Raw genomic sequence first — 26,385 nt, 5'->3', positions numbered from 1 at the left:
TAGCAGAGTCATATAGGGAGGTCTGTTTATTTGTGCGTTTTCTTTTCTTTTTTATAATATAGATGCTAAGTCTTGTTCTGCAGATTCTGAATCTCAAAGTCCTGGGTGGACTCCAGCAATCGCCACTCTTAGGAGTCTCCTAGGGCACTGATACTCACCACTGATGCCTAGCAGAGCTGGTAAATCCCTGTTTTAGATTACCCACATTTTTTTATGGATTTGAAAAATGGTATATTCTACATAACGGTAAAGAGTCAGATACTCTATGTTCACATGTAACATATATGTAAAGAGCCAGTTGCTCTACTATTCATGTGTAATATGATTGAATTTATAAAACATTTCAAAGGTTTTAAAACTCCAAGATCACTCTTCAAGTTCAGTAATGATGAAAATGGAGATGCTACTTTTCCATTAAAAGCTTGAAAACTTACTTTTTAGGGGGAAGATTCAATTGGGCCTCTTGAAAATTACCTATTAAGTATAGGAAATTGAGACTTTGGTACATGGAAGAAAAACATTGGTGTTATTGATCTGGATAAAGCAAAATACAATGATCAAAAGTTAATTGGCGGGCCAGCCCAGTGGCTTAGCGGTTAAGTGCGCGCGCTCCTCTGCTGGCAGCCCGGGTTTGGATCCCGGGCACGCACCAATGCACTGCATCTCTGGCCATGCTGAGGCTACGTCCCACATACAGCAACTAGAAGGATGTGCAGCTATGACATACAATTATCTACTGGGGTTTTGGGGGAAGAAATAAATAAATAAATAAAATTATTAAAAAAAAGTTAATTGGCTATGTGAGGCAGTGTGGGCAGTCGGTGGCAGTTCTGCATGTGTGTGAATGCCTGTAGGGCAGTGGTGGCACAGCAGGAGACCCACCTCCATGATAGTTGGTGGAACAGCAGCAGCGGCAGCAGCCTGACCCTACAACAGTGAGCAGATGGGATGGGAGCACCCAGCCCTCAGTGGCGGCACCCCCGACACCAACTCCACCAGCAGCAGGGGCTGCATACAAGTCCCTGGGTCCCCAGGCCCCCGCCAGTGACAGAGACACCCATGAACCCAGCACACTTTGCTGCCATGCAGCCATCACCCCCAGACAACTGGGAAACAGCAGCACATGTAGTGCATGGTACAATAGCATCCAAGCCCATGGAGAACCAGTTGAAGAATATGAGACCCAGGCAACCAGAACCAAAGTAACTGAAGCCATACCCAAATAAGAAAAGGTGATTACTACTACAAATGCACCAGCAGAGAATCAATTCATCAAACACCATGAAGAACTACAGTAACACTGCAGAATGGAAGGAAAACGACAACTCTCCGAAAACCAAACCGGAAGTCACAGAAAATTACAATCTAACTGACAGAGAACTCAAAATAGCTATCATAAAGAAACTCAAAGAAATACAAGAAAACTCATAAAAACAATTCAGTGAGCTCAGGAATAAAATTAATAAGGAGAAGGAGTACTTCATCAAAGAGACTGAAACTGTAAAAAAAAACCACAGAAATTCTAGATAGGAAGAACACAATTAATGAGACAAAAAGTAATGCAGAAAGCATGAAAAATTGAGTAGACCTTATGGAGGAGAGAATTAGTGAGGTCGAAGATAGAAACATAGAAATGCTTCAGGTGGAGGAGGAGAGAAAACGAAGATTTTTTAAAAATGAAGAAATTCTTCAAGAAATATCCAACTCAATTAGGATAACATAAGGATTATAAGCATCCCAGAGGGAGAAGGGAGGGAGAAAGGAGTATAGAGCTTGTTCAAAGAAATAATAGCTGAGAACTACTCAAACCTGGGGAAGTAATTGGACATGCAAGTACAAGAAGCCAATAGAACTACTAAGTACATCAATGCAAAAAGACCTTCTCCAAGGCATATAACATTAAAACTATCAAAAGTCCATGACAAAGAAAAGATATTAAGTGCAGCAAGAAGGAAGAAAATAACCTACAAAGTCACCCCCATCAGGCTTATAGTGGATTTCTCAGCAGAAACCTTATAGGCTAGGAGAGAATGGAATGATATATTCAAAATACTGAAAGACAAAAACTATCAGCCAAGAATACTCTATCCAGTGAAATTATCTTTCAGATATGACAAAGAAATAAAAGCTTTCTCAGACAAACAAAAGCTGAGGGAGCTCATTGCCACTAGACCAGCCCTACAAGAAATGTTGAAGGGAGCGCTCCTACCCAAAACAAAAAGGCAAATGTTTACAAAGCTTCAAACAAGAAGACAAAAAGACAGACAAAATCAGAAAACTGCAGCTCTATATCAGAATAGGTGAGCAAACACTTAATTATAACATAAAGGATAAAGGGAAAGAAAGCGTCAAAAAAATATAAACACTTCAATTTGGTCACAAACTCACAACACAAAAAAGAATAATTTGTGACAACAAAAACATAGAAGAGAAAGAGGAAAGAGATGAAACCTGCATAGGCTAAGGCAGACAAGAGACTATCAAAAATAAGGCTACCTCATTTATGAGATGTTTTATACAAACTTCATGGTAACCATAAAATAAAAAATCAGAGCAGAGTCACAAATCATAAAGAAAGACAAAACCATCACAGAAAACCACCAAATTGAAATTGCAGACTGAAGTACAAGGAAAAAGAAACAATGGAAATATAGAACAACTGGAAAACAAAAGAAAAAATGGTAGTATTAAGCCCTCATATGTCAATAATCACTCTAAATGTAAACGGACTGAATTCACCAATCAAAAGACAGAGTGGCTGGATGAATTAAAAAACAAGATCCAACCATATGCTGCCTCCAAGAAACATATCTCAGCTCTAAAGACAAACATAGGCTCAGAGTGAAGAGATGAAAGATGATACTCCAAGCAAATGACAAGCAAAAGAAAGCAAGTATAGCCATATTTATATTAGGCAAAATAGTCTTCAAGATAAAAAAGATAATGAGAGACAAAGATGGGCATTATATAATGATAAAAGGGACATTCCACCAAGAAGACATAACACTTATTAATATTTATGCACCTAACACAAGAACACCAAAGTATATAAAGCAGCTATTAACAGATCTAAGAGGAGAAATGACAGCAACACAATAATAGTAGGGGACCTTAACACTCCACATACATCAATGGATAGATCATCATGACAGAAAGTCAACAAGGAAAGAGTGACCTTAAGTGAAACACTAGACCAGATGGACTTAATAGATACATATAGAACATTCCATCCAAAAACAGCAGAATACACATTCTTCTCAAGTGTACATGGAACATTCTTAAATATAGAACATATGTTAAGAAACAAGGCAAGCCTCAATAAATTTAAGATTGAAATCATATCAAGCACCTTTTCTGTCTACAATGCTATGAAACTAGAAATCAACTACAAGAAAAAAGCTGGGAAAGTAACAAATATGTGGAGACTGAACAATGTGCTACTAAACAACTATTGGATCAATGTACAAATTAGAAGAGAAATCAAAAAATACCTGGAGACAAATGAAAACGAACACACAATATGTGAAAACCTATGGGATGCAGCAAAAGTGGTACTAAGAGGGAAATTTATAGCAATACAGGTCTAACTCGACAAACAAGAAAAATTTCAAATAAACAAGCTTACCCTATACTGAAAGAATTAGAAAAAGAACAAACAAAGCCCAAAGTCAATAGAAGGAAGAAAATAATAAAAATCAGAGCAGAAATAAACAAAACAGAGACTAAGAAAACAACAGAAAGGATCAATGAAACTAAGCTGATTCTTTGAGAAGATAAAGAAAATTGGCAATTCCTTAGCCAGACTCACCAAGAAAAAAAGAGAGAAGATTCAAATAAATAAAATCAGAAATGAAAGAGGAGAAATTATAATGGACATCACAGAAATACAAAGGATTATAAGAGAATACTATGAAAAGCTATACACCAACAAACTGGATAACCTAGAAGAAACAGATAAATTCTTAGAATCATACAATCTCCCAAAACTGAATCAAGAAGAAATGGAGAATCTCAATAGATCAATCACAAGCAAAGAGATTGCAACAGTAATCAAAAACTTCCCCAAAAACAAAAGTCCAGGACCAGATGGCTTCTCTGGTGAATTCTAGCAAACATTAAAAGAAGATTTAATTCCTATCCTTCTCAAATTATTCCAGAAAATTGAAAAGGATGGGATGCTTTCTAACTCATTTTATGAGGCCAACATTAACCTGATACCAAAACCAGACAAGACAACACAAAAAAGGAAAATTACAGGCCAAGAACACTGATGAACATAGATGCAAAAATCCTCAACCAAATGTTAACAAATTGAATACAACAATACATTAAAAGGATCATGCTCCATGATCAAGTGGGATTTATTCCAGGGATGCAGGGATAGTTCAATATCTGCAAAGCAATCAATGTGATACACCACATTAACAAAATGCGGATTAAAAATCACATGATCATCTCAATAGATGCAGAGAAAGCATTTGACAAGATCCAATATCGATTTATGATAAAAACTCTCAATAAAATGAGTATAGAAGGAAAGTACCTCAACATAATAAAGGCCATTATGGCAAACCCACAGCCAACATCATACTTAACAGTGAAAAACTGAAAGTCATTCTTCTGAGAACAGGAACAAGACAAGGGTGCCCACTCTCATCACTCTAATTCAACATAGTACTGGAAGTTTTGGCCAGAGCAATTAGGCAAGAAAACGAAATAAAAGGGATCCAAATTAGGAATGGAAGAAGTAAACCTCTTACTCTTTGTGGATGACATGATTCTATACGTAGAAAACCCTAAAGAATCCACCAAAAAACTATTGTAAATAATCAACAACCACAGCAAAGTTGCAGGGTATAAAATCAACTTAGAAAAGTCAGTTGCATTTCTATGCACTAATAATGAACCAGCAGAAAGAGAAGTCAAGAATACAATCCCACATACAATCACAACAAAAAGAATAAAATACCTAGGAATAAATTTATCCAATGAGGTGAAAGACCTATACACTGAAAACTATAAGACATTACTGAAAGAAATCAAAGACATAAAGAAATGGAAAGATATTCCATGCTCATGGATTGGAAGAATAAACACAGTTAAAATGCCTATATTATCTAAAGCAACCTACAGATTCAATGCAATCCCAATCAGAATCCATCCCAATGACATTCTTCATGGAAACAGAACAAAGAATCCTAAAATTTATATGGAAGAACAAAAGACCCCGAATAGCCAAAGCAATCATGAGAAAAAAGAACAAAGCTGGAGGGATCACATTCCCTGACTTCAAAATATAGTAAAAAGCTATAGAAATAAAAACAGCATGGTACTGGCAGAAAAACAGACACACAGATCAATGGAACAGAATTGAAAGCCCAGAAATAAAACCACACATCTACAGACAGCTAATCTTTGGCAAAGAAGTCAAGAACACAATGGTGAAAGGAAAGTCTCTCAATAAATGGTGTTGGCGAAAACAGGACAGCTGTATGCAAAAGAATGAAAGTAGAACATTATATTACACCATACACAAAAATTAACTCAAAATGGAATAAAGATTGAATGTAAGACCTGAAACCATAAAACTCCTAGAAGAAAATATAGGCAGTACACACTTTGATATCAGTCTCAGCAGTATCTTTTTGAATACCATGTCTACTTAGGCACGGGAAACAAATGAAAAAATAAACATATGTGACTACACTAGACTAAAGAGCTTCCGCAAGACAAAGGAAACCATGAACAAAATGAAAAGACAACCCACCAACTGGGAGAAAATATTTGCAAATAATATATCCAACAAGGGGTTAATTTCCAAAATATATAAAGAACTCATACAACTCAACAACAAAAAAAACACACAACCTGATCAAAAAATGGGCAGAGGATATGAACAGACATTTTTTCAAAGAAGATATACAGATGGCCAATATGCATATGAAAAGATGCTCAACATCACTAATTATTAGGGAAATGCAAATCAAAACTACAATGAGATATCACCACACACCCATCAGAATGCCTATAATTAACAAGACAAGAAATAAATGTTGGAGAGGATATGGAGAATAGGAAACTCTCATACACTGCTGGTGGGACTGCAAACTGGTCACTATGGAAAATAGTATGGAGATTTCTCAAAAAATTAAAAATAGAAATACCATAGATCCAACTATCTCACTGCTGCTGGGTATTTATCCAAAGAGCATGAAATCAACAATTCAAAGAGATTTATGCATCCCTGTGTTAATTGCAGCATTATTCACAATAGCCAAGATGTGGAAGCAACCCAACTTTCCATCAATGGATGAATGGATAAAGAATACGTGGTATATATATATATACAATGGAATACTTCTCAGCTGTAAAAAAAGACAAAATCCTGCCATTTCCGACAACATGGATGGACCCTGAGGGTACTATGCTGAGCGAAATAACTCAGATAGAAAAAGACAAACACTGTGGGATTTCACTCAATATGTGGAAGATAAAGAAACACATGGATAAGAAGAACAGATTAGTTGTTACCAGAGGGGGAGGGGATGGGAGGAGGGTGAAAGGGGTAAAGGGGCACATATGTATGGTGACAGATAAAAACCAGACTATTGGTGGTGAACACAATGCAGTCTATACAGAAACTGAAATATAATAATGTACACCTGAAATTTACACAATGTTATAAGCCAATATGACTTCAAAAAAAAAGTCAATTGGCTAAATGCATTGAGTTGACTATCACCTCGTTGATGTTTTGTAAACAGGGTTTAGGTTGAGGGAGGCATGCAGATTTGACAGTAAAAGCTTAGGGAACAGAATGATGTGGTTGACAGATTGTCAATGGAAAACTAGTTTTTATGGGAGACTTATTATGGGGGACTTTAGAATCACCAATTGGTAACACTGTGCTACATTTGCATTGGCATAATTCAGCTCTCTGTCTTTCTTTACACACCCACACACACACACCGGATATTAGTGCTAATCATCTTGAAGTAGTTCTAAGTCTTTCTATTTTGTGCTTTTCTAAGGATATGCCATTATTAAACTGTCCATTCTAATCACTAAAGTTCTCTCCATATATTGTATTTAATCAAATTTGTATTTTCTAAATACTTAAACTGTGTACCAAGTAATGAAAAATTTGAAGCAACCTAAATGTTCAACAATAGGAGAATAGTTTACTAGATTGTAATTTACAGATTATGGTTTTGGTGAAATTTTTATAGCCTAGGATACATTATAGGTAGACTCAAATCAAAAAGGACAAGAACACATGTAGATGATACATAAAGTGTGTTATCAGCCCTACAATATTTCAGCCCTTCCTATTTGACAAGTCCTAAACATTCATGTAAGAAATTGAATTAACAATTAATTACATACAATACACTCCAAAACAGTTACAGAATCCATATGGTTTAGAAGAAACTTTAAACCCTAACATGGCCTACAAATGACCTGTTCTGGCTGGACAGTTGCATTATACATCCATTTAATTTAAAAAGGAAATGCAGGACTAGGATTTTTACTATTATTTGCATATAAGCCTATATTTTGGTTGCACTGTCACTCTGCAAATTACTGCTTCCTCAGCCTTTTGTTCTTTTGTAGCTACCATTTGCCCAGTGAATTCACCTCAGCCAACCCACTCGTTCAGTAGATAATGCCTCCTTTTCAACTGTCTTGTTTTCCATCAAACTACAGTCAGCCCTCCAGATCCACAGATTCAACCAACCACAGGTGGAAAGGTCCATGATGGTTGTGTCTGTACTGAACACGTACAGATTTTTTTCTTAGCATTATTTCCTAAACAATACAGTTTAACAACTATTTACATAGCATTTACATTCTATTAGATGTTATAAGTAACCTAGAAATGATTTAAAGTATATGGGAGGAGGGGCCGTCCCCATGGTGTAGTGGTAAGTGCGCGCACTCCACTGCTGGCAGCCCTGGTTCGGATCCTGGGCGCACACCAACGCACTGTTTGTTAGGCCATGCTGTGGCAGCATCCCATATAAAATGAAGGAAGATGGGCACGGGTGTTAGCTCAGGGCCAGTCTTCTTCAGTAAAAAGAGGAGGATTGGCATGGATGTTAGCTCAGGGCTAATCTTCCTCACACACACAAAATAACAAATAAAATAAAGTATATGGGAGGATGTGCGTACGTTATATGCAAATACTACGCCTTTTTATATAAAAAACTTGAGCATCCGTGGATTTTGGTATCTGTGGGGGGGAGCCTGGAACCAATCTCCTGCGGATACTGAGGGATGACTGTATACATATTCCATTGTACGCTTGAATAGACCTTCTACTATCCTGTCACCACTTCTTTTGTCTGCTTTCAGCCACCTCAGCAATAGTTACTTTGAGATAGCCATAACCAAAGTTAAGTGCCCAATTCTTGGTTTGTTATTTAATATTGAGTGTGGATAACAGAAGGAAATGAGGATAGCAGTGGGAGGTCTTCAATTTATGGCTTGAGAAGTCTGAAAGAATGTCATTGTTCTTAATTTGGAACTGAACACTAACTGTGGATGCATCCATGCCATACTCCAGTTATCTTCAAACATACTAAAAAAGCAAAATTTCCGTGGAGATTCTGATTCTATAGGCTAAGATAGGGGCTCAGAACTTATTTTTACAAATGTCTCAGGTATTTTAAATGCAAGTATCGCATGGACTATAACTTTAAAATGAGGCAGCAGACTATGCACTCCACCAGAACCCCTCAAACTTTCTTGTGCATAAGAATCAGTGTTTCTTCTTAAATTACAGATTCAGGTTCAGTGGGTCCGGAATGGGGCCTGAGATTCTACATCTCTAACAAGTTCCCAGGGGTTGCTGCTGCTGCTGGTCTACAGAGCATACTTCCAATCGCAAGACATTGTTAGGCGTTGGTAGGCACACAGCTGGAGGTATCAATGGCAAACGCTGGACTAGTCGCTGAAAAGTTGCAGACCTGTGAAAAAGTTACATAAGCTCTTTACAGGTCAGGGTTTCCTTGGGCTTTCAAATTGAACTAATTTGTCACTAAGCACACTACAGTATTACAGGAAAGCACTGACAGTGTATATCTGTAAAACAATTGGAGTTCAATGTAATTATTTCAAAACTAACTTTCATGGTTTTATTAAAATTACTAACAATAATTCTGAGGCAGTGTGAATAAAGTACTGTATTAGTTTGCTAGGGCTGCCATAACAAAAGACCACAGACTGGGTGGCCTAAATAACAGAAATTTATTTTTTCACAGTTTTGAAGGCTAGAGGTGCAACATCAAGATGTCAGCAGGTTTGGTTTCTGCTGAAGCCTCTCTCCTTGGCTTGCAGATGGTGTGTTCTCACTATGTCCTCACATGGCCTTTCCTCTGTGCTCATGAATCCGTAGTGTCTTTCTCTTCTTTTAAGGACACCAGTCCTATTGGATTAAGGCCGCATTAAGACCTCATTTAAACTCCAAATATAGTCACATTGGGGGTTAGGGCTACAATATATGAATTCTGGGTGGAAACAATTCAGTCCATAACCAGTACATATTAATGAATGTGAAGCAAGAATAGATTATATTTAAATTTTTTTTCATTACATTTGAGGGGGAAAAGGCTCTTAAATACAAGAACCTTAAGTTTACACTATGTTATGTGCTGAACTGTGTTCCTCCAAAGTTCAAATGTTGAAGCCTTAACTCCCCCACCCCGTACCTCAGAATGTGACTGTATTTGGAGATAAGGCTTGAAAGAGGCGATTAAGTTAAAATGAGGTCATTAGAGTGGTTCCTTATCCAATCTGACTGGTATCCTCATAAGAAAAGAAAATGAACACACAAAGAGACACCAGGTGTGTGCACGCACAGATGGCCATGTGAAGAGGCAGCAAGAGGGCAGCCATCTGCAAGCCAAGGAGAGCAGCCTCTGAGGAAACCAGCCCTGCCGTCAGTTTAATCTTGGACTTTCAGCCTCCAGAACAGTGAGGAAATAACCTTCTATTGTTCGAGCCACCGGGTCTGTGGTCCTTTATCATGGCAGCCCTAGTAAACTAATACACACCATGTCTACAGGCAACAGTCAGTGCAGGACATTTTAAGAAACAACACACAGCTTTTGTCTTCTTTCATACTCAGTGAACCACACTTTATGTGTCTTTTTCACAGCACATGAAGAAAAATTCCTAAATACATGACCAAACACTGTTTTTGTTTTTTTGTGGTTCTTTTTGGTGAGGAAGTTCGCCCTGAGCTAACATCTGTGTCAATCTTTCTCTGTTTTTTTTTTTTTTTTGTACGTGGGATGCCTCCACAGCATGGCTGATGAGTGGAGTAGGTCTACTCCCAGGATCCGAACCTGCGAGCTAGGGCCACTGAAGTGGAGCACGCAGAACTTTAATCACTCAGCCATGGGGCCGGCCCAAAGACCAAATACTATTGAATACACTTAGTATAAATTATTATATCCCAAATACATGCTGAAGAACGCACCATTCAGAAAGCAATCCCAAAAGTTGTTCTTCCCTCTAAAAGTTCTATAGAGTCTTAAATTGTCATTAACTGAGAACTAAACAGTTCCAGTTGGTAACATATTTTAAGTATTTGTTATAAATAGGAATATAATCACAGTTAATTAAAGACTAGAGTGTTTCTGACATTCAAAAATAAGCCTTACCTTTGTTTTGGGTTCTAGAATTTTTACTCCATAAATTGATATTTGCAACTCAACTTTAGGAATTTTCTGGCCTTCAGATTTCTTGATATGTCTTGCAAACTACAAATGAAAAATTATTCACAAAACTATAATTCTGTTTCTATGGAGAGTGAACACAAACAAATATATATTTGAAGTTTGTTCCCAGTGTCTTCCATGAAATAAATTATTGCCCATTATAAAGTATTTTATAAACCCTCCACATAGCCTCAAAATATTTAGAAATCATAGTAATCTACCATTACTATCATTAAAATCAGATCGATTTTCAGTGACTTCTTAAAAACATTTTTAATGTACTTCTTTCATGATATTTAAAAACTTGTATTCATGCCAGATGAGAAAATGAGAACTCTTTATGGGATGATAAGCAGAGATCAGTTCTTTTTTCTGTGGATCTTTTGTTTTTAATACCTTTAGAGAACTTATAGTCCACCAGCACTGGATATGCCATCTTTGCCATTTCTAGATACTTACCTCGTTTGGTATACCATCCTACCCAGTCAAACCAATGAATGGAAAGATACAGATTACCATATCACACTGAAGTCAAGAACTGAAGTAATTATTCCAGCTAAAAGACTCAGAACTAGACTCAGTCTTGGAATTATAAATATAGTGAGTTTCTTGAAAACATAAACATTTTTAAAAATCCTTTCATAGTAGTATTTATTGTATCTTCTTATTTAATTAGTAGGTGTATATATTAGGTTCTGTTATAAAAATCAAAAAGAAAATCAGAATACCCATGCACTTAGTAGATGGAGTTTCTGCCTCTTTCCAAGAATTGCCAGATTTAGTGGTGGAAAAAAATTATAGGAGCTGAATTAAATTTGGACATTAAACAATGAATACTGTTTTAAAAAATTTTTATTTTAGAATGCATATATACACTTTATATGTACGTCTACACACATATGACATATATATGCTATTTAGTATAAGTATGTCCCATGCAATATTGGGGAAATACACTAAAAAAATTATTATTGAGTGCCCTGATTTTATCTGGCAATGCTACTCTCTCCCTACTTTCCTTTTTTCCTCCCTCCTCCCACATTTCTTTTTAAAAAATGGAAAAAAAAAAAAAACCTATTGAAAAAAATAGGATTTCTTACCCCTCTTTTAGGACTTCAAAAATGTTATTTCCCTGTATAACATTTTTTCATCACACGGATCATCCTAACTTGACTCAAAATAGATTACATGTAAGGCAGAGTGGGCGTTTAGTCCTCTTTTGTGTGTCATATATATTTGCACTGTGCATTTCTCTCTAATTTAGGGCAGATGTGAATACACATGGTATAGTTCAGTCCTGGAGCAGAGAGTGGTTAAAGGCCTTTTTCTCTTTTCACGGCTTTGCACTGCCAGGGAGAGTAATATAATTGATACATATATGCATGCCTTGAAGTGTCTACCTTAATATCTAGGGAAGGGGGGAGGGTGGCATTTGTTTTCTTTCATTTTGGGGGGTATAATTTTTTAGCTTGCTGTCTGTCCTGTTCTATAAATGTAGACAGCTTTTTTTTTTTTGTATCCAGCAGTCTTACATTCTGCACATGACTGACTAATTCGTGCCAGAGAATTTTTTTTGTCTTTAAGAAACTTGTTTTGCTTCAGTGCAGATCTTTAAAAATTATCCCAGCTCTCTCCCAAAGAGAGTGGATTAACTTTGTTTCTTTTCCCTTTGTGATCTCCTTCCTGTATTGCCATAATTAAAACAATTTGAGGGTTTTCACATATGAAGGCTGACAAAATAAATCAGCTGTTCTCCATCTATGTGAATGCATCTGAGCAAAGCCATTCCCGTCTTGGATGCAGAAGCATTCTAAACTGGCTTCCTAGGGGCTGCTCTTGTCCAGAAATAGACAATGAGCAGTGGCTCTTGAGGGCTTTTCCACATCTGGACACAACCATTCCTGTGACCTCTTTTAGTTTCCAAAACGTCTATCATAAAGCAACCACTAATATTAAACTTATCTGTGGGGTTATTTCTTTCCTGCCAGGAAAAAAAGGGAAGAAAGAATGGAAGAAATGAAGAAAGGAAGGGAGTAGGGACTGGAGGTAGAAAAAGCAAAGAGGGAGGAAGGAGAGAGGGAGAATGAGATAAAGAAAAAGAAACACAAACAAAAATATCTGATCTACGGCTTGTGAAGCCTTTTTCTCTGCTTCATATCAAGATGAAGCAGTTGTGCTCAAAGATTCAGAGGTCATCCAATCCATTCTTCCCATTTCAAAGATGAGAGAAATAAGTCTCAGAGGAGTTATTTACCTTGGTCATAAAATGGGTCTGTAGCAATCAAGCCTAGAACCTAATTCTGCAGCCACCCACCAAATAACTCTTTTCTTTTGCAGAACACATGTTCTGCATTAAAAGAAATATATATTTTCATGCATATCAAGGTTTACACTGGTTATTGCTCTTGATTGTTGCAAGGATGTTGCAAAACACTTATGCCTAAGGTTAGATTTGTTCAATATATATTTTAAACAGAGTTAATATTCTCATTCCTGTCCTTTTTTTAAAATTTAAGATGACTGTATTCTGTGGTTTGCATTATCCCTCTAAAGTCTCTTTTCCTACCTGTAGACCTCTTAACTGTGTTCCAAAATACTTCTAATTTACATTTGGAAGACACGCTCATCATTCTTACTTATATTGTATTCTTTTCTCTCCCTATTTACTACTTGAATGTTAATGCTTGAAGAGCCTTTTTGCAAATTTTTTTCCATTTTTGTTTCAGTGGATTCATTTCTTAGTTATCTAGATAGAGCGATCTACCAGTAAAACCTGAATATAATAATCCAATAAAAATATTCAAAGGGGGTAAAGCCTAGGCATTCTGCAGGATATCTGAATACAACCAACAAATAAACAAAACAAATCTTTATCATCATAAAATGACGAGGAAGGATGAAGTATTATTTGAAATACATAAAGTACTTAGTTAAATATATGTCCCTGGTAAGTGGAACAGCTAAAGAAAATTTAAAAGGAGCACCACTGAGCTTCAACATCTCATCATCACAGAATTTCTATTCATTTCTCAAAGGACTTTTAAAAGAGTAAAATCTAACTTTATTATTAATGGAATATATATTATTAGGCAATAAAATTAATGAATTTATTACTGAGCCAAATATTCTGAGCTACTATTCCTTTGTGGTTCTTATACTTAAATTGTTAATTTAATAAAAAGTATTCCTAATAATTCTGCTGGGAAATCAGCTTTGTACGTATGTATATAATTAAATTAAGCTCTAAACAGTTTATTAATTAAATAATTGGTTATGAAGACAAAAGCAGAGTGTTACGCTCCACAAAGAGAGTGAGGTCAAATGGAGAAACTGCTGGACCTAGATTTAACAGAACTCCACAGTAACTCCCAAGGCCGTATTCCTTCAGGTAGCTTCATGTAAGTTTCAGTTAGCTCCATTGGGGTGAGGGGTCTCTCCTGTAAACCTGGGGTCCAGGAATGCTGCCCCCTGGTTATCTCCCAGAGAAATCAAGAAGTTTTAGATCTATATACCAATATTTATCCACATGTAAACATCATAACCAGATTGTTTATGAAATATATTGAGCCCTCTGATATCTGTTATTAAAAATAAATTCATTACAATAACAATGCTATTAAATATATAAAAGTTGAAAAGGTTTTCCATTACTATTTTTTGAAAATTTGGTATTTCTTAAATCGTGGGCTAAACCAGGATTAAGAAATAGAAATTGTTGAACATGATCAAAAGATAGAAAATATGTTGTTTTGACAAATATAGAATCTGAAAGTAAAAACTTTAAAACTTATAAAAATATATTTAAGGGGGCCGGCCCCGTGGCGTAGCAGTTAAGCATGCGTGCTCCACTGCTGGCGGCCCAAGTTCAGATCCCGGGCACGCACCAATGCACTGCTTGTCAAGCCGTGCTGTGGTGGCGTCCCATATAAAGTGGAGAAAGATGGGCACAGATGTTAGCTCAGGGCTACTTTTCCTCACCAAATAAATAAGTAAATAAATAAATAATCAGGCATAATTAAACATAGAAGCATGAAAAAACCTTATTGAAAATCTCGTATGTTTTCCATCATCTGTATTAGTCCTAAATTTTGAATTCTTCTTTAATGTCAGAAGCCAATATATTAAAATTGCAAGCTTTTGAAAAATTAGTGATATAAATAAAATGTTACCTAATGTGGCAAATAGAATAATATACTGAACTATGGTCGATAAAAAAGCAGTCAGAATACAGATGTTTAAGTAAAATAAGCAGGAAATTCAAATGGGGGATGAGTATACAAAGCAGAGTTAATAAGCAAATTTCTTTTTTTCCAGTAGAACCATAGCACCATCTTCTGGCCATTTCTACATGACAACAGAATTAAAAAGGAGCCAGGGTCTAAGTTCTTGAAATAACTGTAAATACTCTCATATACTCCGAGCTGTAGCATCTGACTGCTGACCAAAAGAAACTAAAAAAAAAAATTAAAATAAAAGTGGATAAAAATCATTGTTTTATTCATTTTCTGTAGATCATGAATCATTACCCTTAGATATACTTTCTTGATCTACAAAATTTTTGCAATCAGCAAAGATTGCTTATAAATACGTACTTATTCTGGAAGATACTTGAAAGACAAAAGCGACTATTAACTGAGTACGCATTTTTAAACTATACTAATATTTTTTATCTTACTGTAAATCACTTTCCTTTATTAACAGAGTACATTTCCAAACATGAAACTACACAGGAACTGCATATGTAGTCTCACAAAAATGTATAAAAACCAGCTATTGTTTGAAAGTGTTTCATTTCGAATATCTCTTTACATTTTATCTAGTCATTATGTAATTGAATCCTCTTGGTTTTGGATTTGAATTGACTGAACACAGACCCTCCTAGGTATAAAGAAACATTAAGTGTAAATACCACACTATTCTTTTATAAAACATTCTGATTGCAGTGAAGTTGGACTTATGCCCAGAGTGTGCAACATTTTGGACATTTAAATAGAATCTTATTCTAAATGTTGTCCATAAACTGCGAGACCTTTTTAATCCTCTATTAGTTCTTAAAAGTACTGGCCAAATAAGGGCAAGTCTAAATTATTACCTAACGAGTAGTGGAAAGAAATGGTTGTCTAGTCCACTTTTTTTCCCAAATGGAAGTGATATGTCTTGGGACCTTTTACATATTTACTTAAAAGCATTAGGCAAAATATTTACACATAAAATGGATGGATAAAAGTATCATCTACATTTATTTCTTCACTCAGAAAACAAGCCATACCACTTAAATTTCTGCTCAATTTAAACACTCAGTAGAGTCCACCTGATAGGACATTCTCAAAGCAAAGAAATAACTTTTTAATGTTTATGACTTTGTCTGACACAATCAGAGGCCTAACCTCCTGGGGAATAACTAGATGATCTCTAAACCAAATAAAATTAGAGAAGGGTTGTTTCTCAAAAATATTGTGAGAGCAGCTATGGAGAATAACAATTAACTGTGTAAACAAAATCGTATGTTAGATTTTCTTGATGAGATAAAGATGAGAATTCTGTTGTAAGAGTTTTTCAGATCTTAAAATATCAATGAGAACAATGTCTTTTGTGATGTGGTGCAATTAGAAAAACATGCTAAGATGTGTGGTATCTTATGTAAGATTTTCTCACGAATTTGCTGATTATGAGTATGTGGAGTTGCTTATGAAATGTCCTTTCTGCTCTCTCAGTCTCACCAGTTCCTCACGTCTGCTCACGGACAAGGCCAAATCCTCTTGGATTCATCCATTAGGACATCATTAACATACAATGTCACTGCAAAATTCTGCTCTGTAATCAACTCTAACTCCACACTTTCAACGATGGATATAATACCCTACCTATTAGACAGTTGTTACACCATTACTAGTTTTTGAGTTAGGGCATGAGCCCACATTGTTTAAGCAAAGTAAAGGCAAGCTACTAAATGTCAACACTTCTGAAATATTGCCATTACAATTTTTTGTTGAGTATGAGAAATTACACTTTAGAAAAATATGAAGTGTGCCACATTCAGAAAAATAATTATGTATACATAGGTATCATTAAATATGTCTCCTTGATCTGGTGATATTTATTCAATAGTCCATTTTTAACAGGATGAAGCCATATCTGCACAAAGCTATTCATGCTTTGAATTTCCATCAATCTACTGATGACTTAAGACAGAATCGCTACACTAGACATTTCTTTGGAGGGCTTTCCCTACCTTTAATTTCCTTACAGCATCTCTCACAACTTCTGTTCCTTTGGGCTGCTCCACTTCTGTACTGCCAAGAAACTGAAAATGGTCATTTGTGAGACACAGGCTTTACTACATCATATATCATTAAATCATTTTAAAATATAACATGGCATAATAGAATGGTGTGACAGTAATGCAAATCCAAATCCTAATTAAACAGAAGACTTATTAATTTATATTATTCTATATTACATGAATAAATATATTATTTAATCACACACAATTCTTATTATTCAAAGATTTTTAAAAAAGACATTCTTCCTCAATATTTTACTTACAGATTTTTAATGGAAACTAAAATTACTTCATTGGGCCCAAAGGAATGAAGTTGATCCCAAAATTTAACACACATTAACAATTAAAAAATTGTTAACAGTAAATTCAAAGCATATAAATACTTTTTATTTGTTACTTTATTTAAATGTCAATAGTATATTTTAAGATATTAATATGGCTTAATATAGCTTATAATTTCAAATCAACATTTTTCTTTGTTTTCCTATTATGATACTCATAGCACGTAAAATTTTAAAATACAAATTTTTTTAATACCCAATATACACCATCCATCAAAGCTATAAGCTAAACTACATTTAAAAATAAAATATACATGATCTACAATTTTACTAAATTTTAAAATATCCCTGAAGGTTTTTGGTTAAAACTTGACCTATCCCCCAACAAAGAAAAAGTTGCATAATAATTACCACATTGTAATAAAATCTCTATTCTGAAAAGACATAATATCTCCTAAAGAGAAGTCCAATGTCTTGCAATGTTCAAGATCAAGTAGAATTGAAATATGGATATTTTATTCTATAAAATATTTCTATATAAATAGCAAATAATCCTTAAATTCATTAAGTGTATATACTTTCCCAAAGACTTTTTTCTTGTCACATACTACCAATTATAACACCAAAGTGAGTCGTGAATTCATCATTTCTTATATAAACAGACATATGTTTATGTATGTGTGTACACTTTACATCAAATGATTAAGTAGAATCTTTTTCATGTGTTAACTCACAAAACGGAAGGGAGCAAAATAGTAATGTCAGGGTATCTTTTTAAATCACATTTATTCCTTCCTTCATTGTTGACCAAAAAACAACAATAACAACTAAAGAAATCAGAGACTTGTTTTTCAAAATGGGCTCTCTGTACTAGCTGCATGAGAATTACCCAAGGAGCAGGTTAAAATACAACAATACAGACTCCTTGGTCTAGTAAATTGGCATCTTTAAGCATAGGGATAGGGAATTATAAAAACATCACAGGTGACCCCTTGCACTAAAGTCTAAGGAACACAGTTAGAAAACAGTAACAGGTCAGGAGGCTAGTGGAAGGCAGATAGGAAAGGTTAGCTGAAAATACAGGGGATAACGGCTGATCTTCTTTCTGGTGAGCTCATGGAGGAAAGAAAGTGAAGCTCAGAAGCATTAAGGCAAAAAAAGTTTCACTTCTCAGATTCTATAAGATATAACAGTTCCTTTTTCTAATAAGCTCAAACTATACTCAAAAACAGCTACTAGGGTCTACATAGGATATCATCAGGCACTTGGTTTGAACCACTGTGACCTCAAGTTGGCTGACCAGGCATGCAAAACAGACCAAAATAAACGGGGAAATTCTCAGCTTAAAAGGAATTGAAAACCTGCTCCCAAGATGTGGGAGAGAGTCAAATCTATTCCTGACGCCAATGGACCTGTCACGATTCTTCTGTTTCAGATCAGTGTACTCAACCTCGGCTGCATGATAGAATCACATGGAAGCTTTAAACTTAGACTAGTGCCAAGAGTATGATTTAATTGGTCTGGGGTAGAGCCAGGGCATCTGTGTATTTTAAGCTCCCCAGGTGATTTCAATGTGTCACTAGGTTTGAAAAGGACTGTTTTAGTTCATCCAGAAAGGATAAAGGGTTTAAGTGACAGGATGGGGAGTTAACACAATAGGAGCTATTTCATTCTGAGTAAATCTATGGGGTAAACTTCTGTTCTCAAGTCCTCTGAATTTATCATATTTATCATATCACTAAGAGTTTCCCCATTAGTGAATGGTCTAGCGTTAGCAGGAACCGAGAGGCAAAGGTGGACTCGGTATCGTGATACTTGAACTAGAAGGAAGTGTCTGATGTGTTGATAAAAGACTGTAAGAGTTACTGGAAATATTTATGGAAGAATATTCATACTTCGGCAGAAATGTCATGACTCATAAGTATTATATGCAAATAGACCCATAGGGGAAAATTATGAGAGAACTCCAAGTACATCCTAAATGAATCAACCTCTTGCGGTGCTCCGGGAACCTTTCAATATGTTTCTTTCACGATGGCTTTAGTTAAACCATCCGAGTAATGAAACACAGGGAGAAGCCTTGAATGATGGTGGGAATTAAACTACAAAGACATCTAATATGGACCTTGCCACTTAACCCAATTTTTCTATATAATGTTAGATGACTTAAGTGGAAATAATTTTAAAACTGAAAAGTAGATTATTCCTTATAATATTTCCGATATTTTTTTAATTAAAAAAGTCATCATGATACTTAGATTAAATAATTCATATTTATGTGCATTATGTCTATATAAAATATTTATAAAACTCTTAAGTATGATACAACATGTTGGAATAAACTCTAGGCTTAGAATCTGAAGATGTTAGAAAAGTCACTTAATCTCTGCTTTATTTGACTCGAAAAATAAGGATAATAATATTGCTCTTCTCTCCTTATAAAATTGTTCTGAAGATCAATTACAATAAGAGATTAAAAAAAACAACTCTGTAAACTGCAAAGTGTTCTATAATTATGAAGGATTGCCTTTCTTTTATTTAATGATTGTTTGGGGAAGACACTAGAATTTAGTGGATACCGTTGGTGCCTGCTCAGCTCTCTTTGGATCTACTTCGTCAGCACTTGGGTCCATCCTCCAGCTTCTCCGTGCTTTGCTGGTAATGGCTCACACTCAAGACTTTTGGAGGATTCCCTTTGGGCAATGAGATCACGTTGCCAGTATTGAGAGCTAGAAACATCTAGGAGTATTTTGCTTCCCCCCCCCCCCCCATATCACCACATTCCTTGGCCAATGACTGGTGTGGAAATACAAAGGCCCAGCCCCTTTGCTTGGAGGTGGGGTAAACTCCAAGGTGTAAAGTTATGATGCAGAGAATGGGGCTGAGGCTGGGGCTTCACCTGATGCTCTCCTCTTCCTTGATTTCTTCCCTTTGTCTGACCTGCTTTCCTACGCCCTTACTGGTTGCTCCTGGGAGCAGCCCCTTACTAAATCACTTGCACCCAAATCTTTGCCTCAGGGTCTAATTTTGGGAGAAACTGACTTAAGACACTGTTAAATGCTTAAATGCTTACATTCAGGAACATACAGTCTAGTATTCAAACCACAAATAACAAGAAATACTCTTGTCGTAAGTGCTATCAAAAGGCTTGTATACAGATAGAGGTAGGACTTTGCTTGTCATCTTTTTCCACTCTGCTGGTGCCTGAAGAGTGAAAGAAAAGATGGAACTGAATGGAGCCATGGCCAAAGGATTAATCCATTTCATCCCAACCGAGTCGTTAACTAGCTGGAGAAACAAGGCCAGGGACGCTCTGGACTGCAAAATGCTAGGCCTGCTGAGAGCAGAGGTGAGGCTCCTCACTGAGACAAAGAAAGGGCTACGCCCAAGTCCACCTGGGGAATTGAAAGTCCACGGGACCCCTTTCCCAGCCTGTCTCCTAGGAGACTGGCTGCTAGTCTTACAAGCCTCCGGGCAGGAGGATAATTCCTTAGGGAAAGTGGCTCAGGAACAAAAAGACAACCTTTGCTGACACTTGGGGTCTCCACATGAGATAGATGGGCCACCTGACACCATGCCCACCAGTTGACAAGCCATGCCCAGGCACACAGAGCTGCCAGTCAGCCTGTGAGTGTCTCAGTTTCCAATATCCAAACACACCAAGGATGTGCATATATTTGAGGAAAGCCACTCACCTGAAAAACAGGGAAGAAAAACACAGAAACAGAAACAAAAAAGAACAAGACAGAATCAGAGAAAAGCAGGGACAAGATGACTAAAAATCTAAAGTCAATATAAATATACTGCATCCATGATAAACACAGGATACTATATAAAGTAGCATTCAGAGAAGGAAAAAGAGCTCACGGAAATGATGAAGCAGGCAATTAAAAAAAGAAATATGAATATTAGAAGATAAGGTGGAAGAAATTCATCAAGAAGTAATTATTGGGTGCTTACTATTTATTAAGTACTATTTTAGGAGTTGGGGGATACAGCAGAAAATGAAACAAAGCAAATCCCTGCCCTTATGGACCTTATACCCTAGTGGAGGGAGCCAATAAGAAATATAACATAAATAAGTAAATTATATAGTATTTTGGAAGTGCACTGGAGAGCCAGCAGGGATGAAGGGGCAGAGGTGCAAAACATGTGAGTGCGTCTGTGTGTTGTACCATTTTAAGTAGGATGGTTGGAAGAGACCTCACTGATAAGGCGAAATGTAAACCAACCAGAAAGGCGGTGATCCATCTAGATATCTGAGGGAAGGCAGGCCAGGACAAGCGAACAGAAAGTCAGATATTTTAGAAGAAGATTAAAAAAAGACAACTATTAGAGAATTGGTCTAGGACAGTGTTTTTCAAAATTCAGTCCCTGGGAACAGTAGCATCAGCATTATCTGAGGACCCGTAATAAGTACAAATTCTACTGAATCAGAAACTCTGGGGGTGGGTCCAGCAATCTATTTTAAGATCTCCTCCAGGTGACTCTGATGCTTGCTTAAATGGGAAAAACACTGTTCTAGGAGATCCAACCTCAAACCAGATACAGTTCTAGGAAAATTCTGGAAAAGTTCAGGAAAAACTGAAGGAAGAAAATTATCTAACACTTCCCGAGAAACAAAGGCATGAATTTTCAGACTAAAGGACTCAAGATTACAGCACTGTAATGAGTGAAAACACAAATACAAGCACAACACATTAGACTCATCATCAATATAAAGAGATAGAGAAAATATCATGAAAGATCCAGAGAGAAACAAGAAAACCACAAAGGACCAGGAATATAAGTGACATCAGACTTCACATCAGCAATAATGGAAGAAAAGTAACTTCAAATTCGAAGAAAAAAGATTATTTAGAGCCAAGTTCACAGATTATGAGGAGAGAAAATTACATACTCAGATGTGGAAGGGACCCAAAATTTACCCTCCCATGCTCCAGTTCTCAGCAAAAAATGAAGGGAGTAAAAGAAAACAGAGGAGGAAATGGAACCCAGGAAACAGGAGAAGGATGACAGCAGGGTATTGATAACAGCTACAAACAGGACAAATCAAGGCACAGCAGGGCAGCAGGTTATCCAGAAACATAGAAGAAAATAACAAGATAAGAGTTGAAAATAATGCAGAGGAGTTGAAAGTGGTTGCTTCAATGAGTGAGACTTAGAGAAGAGCTGGGTAATATTTTGCTTTTTTCATTATAAGCATTGGGGAAATATTTGACTGTTTAAACTGGACATGGAGAGGCCAGCCCAGTGGTGCAAGTGGTTAAGTGTGTGCACTCCGCTGTGGCGGCCCGGGGTTCGCCGATTCGGATCCCGGGCGTGCACTGACGCACTGCTTGGCAGCCATGCTGTGGTGGCGTCCCATATAAAGTGGAGGAAGATGGGCACGGATGTTAGTCCAGGGCCAGTCTTCCTCAGCAAAAAAATAGGAGGATTGGCAGATGTTAGCACAAGGCTGATCTCACACAAAAAAATAAATAAAAAATAAAATGGACATAGATAACTTTGATAAAATAAAAATTAAATTAAGCCCCCAAATGATAACAAGTTAAATGTTGCACATATTCACTTATTCCTTTAAAAAAATTTTTGAGTGTTTACTATTAAGAGTCAAGCATTTACTAAGTGCTAGGTATACAGAAGGGGAAAAATATCCCTGTTTCGACACATTTATATGGTGACTGACAAACAATAATGTACAACTAAAAGTTGACAATGTTATAAACTATTATGATATCAATTAAAAATACATATATATCTAAAAAAAATCCCTGTTCTCAAGGAGTTTACATCCTAGTATGTGTGTGAGATTATACGTATGTATGTATGTATTTATATATTTCTCTGTTTATGTCTAGATCACAGATTTATACTATATCTTGATGGCATATGTAAAAATAGCACAAATAATAACATGATAAACTGAGCAGAGTGTGAGCAACATTTAAGATCGAGTAACCAGGAAAGTCCTCTCTAAAAAGGTAACATTTTAGTAGAGATCTGAATGAAAGGAAGAAATGAAACATGCACCCAAACAGATTGAGGTTAAAATGCCTCTGACATGTCAGCTAGTGAAGCAGACTCAACAGCTGGATATACGAAGTGGAGCTTGGGGAAGCAGAATCCTGGGTAGAAGGGTGTGGGTTAGGGAGATCCTGGCACTGAGGTCTCAGGGAAAGCCTGAGAGATTGAGAAGAGTGCCCGAATCATTGGTCCCCAGGTAGCCGCCATGTTTCAAAGGGAGATGAAAGAGAATAATGCTGCAAATGAGAATAAGATAAGTATTCAGGGAAACGGCAAGTGGAATCAGGAAAATTAGATCATTAGTACCACTAATTAGGGTTGTCAGATTAGCAAATAAAATTAAAGAATGCTGCCGTTAGTGGGAATGTAAAATGGTACAGCCACTCTGGAAAATAGTATGGTAGTTTCCTTTAAAACTAAAGATGCGCTTATCATAGGATACAGCAACTACACTTTTGGGTATTTATCCCAGAAAAATGAAAACTTATGTTCACGCAAATATTTGTGCACCGATGTTCATAGGAGATCTATCTGTAATAGCCAAACATTGGAAACAATCCAAATGTCCTTCAGTGAGTGAATGGTTAAACAAACTGTGGTACATCTATACCTTGGAATACTACTCAACAACAAAAATGAATGAATTATTGATACATACAACTCGGATGGATTTCAAGAAAATTATGCTGAATGAAAAACGTTAATCTCAAAAAATTTCTTTTCTCTTAGGTTTTTACCTAAGCAAAAAATATAGATTTTTTTTTTTTTTTACATTCTCTTAGAAAATGAGACATTGGTATGTTTAACATTTTAAACTGGGTAGAAATAATTGCTTTTGTGTTTTAGCAACTTTATGTCCTAGCTCCTCCATGTGGCAGAAAAAAAGAACAATTATGAGAAGAGAGTATAAAGTATCAGACAGTTTTGCTTTATATATGTAAATTCAATGTTATTTTTCAGTGTGGGAAAGAGCAAAAGAGAGTTGTATTCTGTGACAAAGTGATAATGGTTGGTGTCATTTTTTTCTTACTTCAAGTACTCCAGATTTTACTGATTATTTTTCTTCCTAGCCAAATAGACAACCCAAATAGACAACATTCATTTCAGTACATATTTTTCAGAAAGATCAGTCATAAGACCTTACATAAGTGTGTGTCTTACACAATTGTGTGCTCATGCTTTGAAACTCTACAACAATTTTTCTGTTTACTTAATGAATAAAAATTTGTATTTTAATAGTAATGTACATTCACTACACAAAATTTAGAAACCACAGAAAAATATATCAATGAAAATAAGCATCAACTTTTATCTCATAACCAAGAGGTAATTATCATTCAAAATGTTGTGTGTTATCTTCTAAATTTATGTTACAGAAAAAATAATCAGCCAATGACAGTCTCAGGCAAACCTACGAAAATAAATAAAATCTCTTAAATTACTGTATATGATTGATTTCTATATCGGGCATTATTTTGTGTGTGTGTGTGTATATATATATTTAAATTTGACTACTAGTTGAGTTATTAAAAGGGTTGAAATTAAAATATTGAATATGACTTATAAGTAATGTGGACTGATAAGAAATATATGAACACTAAAGGGACATTTAGGATATATTAGACTATGAAAAGTAAGATGATGGCAATCTAAGACCATTTCGTGTATTCTTAGTCTATATATTGAAAGGTATGAAACCATGGCATACATTTTCCAGATTTTACAAACTATAAAATGTCTTTTAAAATCTTTCATAAAGGCTTTGATAAATACAGAGCAAATTTTTGATACTATAAAGTTAATTATATATTCCATGCAAATATCCCAACCTATGCATCTCTCTGCTCAATGTATTTGAATACTTAGCAGATGTATTCACAACAGGTATTTCAGAGGTGCAGTCTGTTGAAATTAAAACCATAAAAATGTCATCAAACTCACTATTATACACAAAAACATTTACTTTATAGATTTCTTAAATTAAAATGTTATTAAGATATATTTGGCTTAATATTTTCCAAAACTCCCACAGCTCATTTTCAGTTAATTAAAATGATACAGGCTTCTCTTTTAAACTAATCTCAAGTGACGTCTGTATTCATTTCTTCCAGTTCCTTCATTGTATTCCTTTACACCTACGATAACCATTTTGCAGAAACGTGTGAAATTTTGAGGATTCCCTCTTCATTTTCAAATATTACTTGAAATTGACTTTTTTTTCCACTTGAAAGGCTGACTACTTTGTTTTATGACTCACTTCTTTGCCAGTAGAGAGCAGTGTTGGACACCATATGGACCTATTTATAATCTCTGCTCTCTTCCTCAAATGTTTGTAGACTCACTGAATAACTAGGTTTTTTTTTAATGCCAGATAAATAACAATGAAAGTAATTAACTAAGAGTTACTAAGCCTAACTGCTATGAAATTTGACACTATTTAACACATGAAGGAGCTAATGTACAACAGAAATATATAGATACACTTTATCTCAGATTCAAAATATGCCAATTTTATGTAGATAATATGCTCTCTATTTAATTATTTTAAAATATTAAGAGAAAATAATTTCTACTTTTTGCAACATAAAATCTTCATCTAACATCAAGGTTAATAAATAACTATGGGTAGCATAATAACCAATGGATATTCCAACCATAGAAAAAAAATAAATGGGTATGTCTCTATCTTTGTAACCAAGGTCGCAGAGCCTCCAATAGGACGCAGCTAATTTGCTTGGCATTAACTTGACTGCATATGTGTAAAAAAAAAATAATATTTAAACCTTCTAGTTACTCAATTGCATCCAGTAGATCAGCCATATAGGAGTAAGCCCATTTAATTTTATAGTCTTTATTCGGCTGACTTGCCATGTCACAGCGCCAAGCAATAGAGGAAAAACCATTTTTAAAAAGCACATCATAATAGTCAATGGCTAAAGAAGGGTCAGAATCAATCGGATTTAAACCTATTACTTAATCACCAAAAGCATAATCCTGAGAAAAAATTAAAATAGATCCACCAAAAAGAAAGGTTATAACTTAAACTAAATACTCTAAAGGTTATCCTTTA

At 35.7% G+C, this 26,385-nt stretch overlaps 1 protein-coding gene across 6 annotated transcripts in view; it reads right to left on the bottom strand.

The window, feature by feature from the left end:
- Nucleotides 1-26,385, bottom strand: part of GULP1 (GULP PTB domain containing engulfment adaptor 1) — a 266,643-nt gene that overhangs the window by 50,010 nt on the left and 190,248 nt on the right. For all 6 annotated transcript variants that reach the window (XM_058549394.1, XM_058549396.1, XM_058549398.1 and 3 more), the window contains 2 exons: nucleotides 16,957-17,028; nucleotides 10,668-10,766 (listed from right to left, as the gene is read on the bottom strand). In XM_058549394.1, coding sequence (XP_058405377.1) covers nucleotides 10,668-10,766; nucleotides 16,957-17,028 — 171 coding nt within the window. The remainder of the gene's footprint in view (nucleotides 1-10,667; nucleotides 10,767-16,956; nucleotides 17,029-26,385) is intronic.

The sequence above is a fragment of the Diceros bicornis genome, chromosome 10 (assembly GCF_020826845.1).
Source record: "Diceros bicornis minor isolate mBicDic1 chromosome 10, mDicBic1.mat.cur, whole genome shotgun sequence".
NCBI lineage: Eukaryota > Metazoa > Chordata > Mammalia > Perissodactyla > Rhinocerotidae > Diceros > Diceros bicornis.
This window is presented reverse-complemented; position numbering and strand designations above follow the sequence as displayed.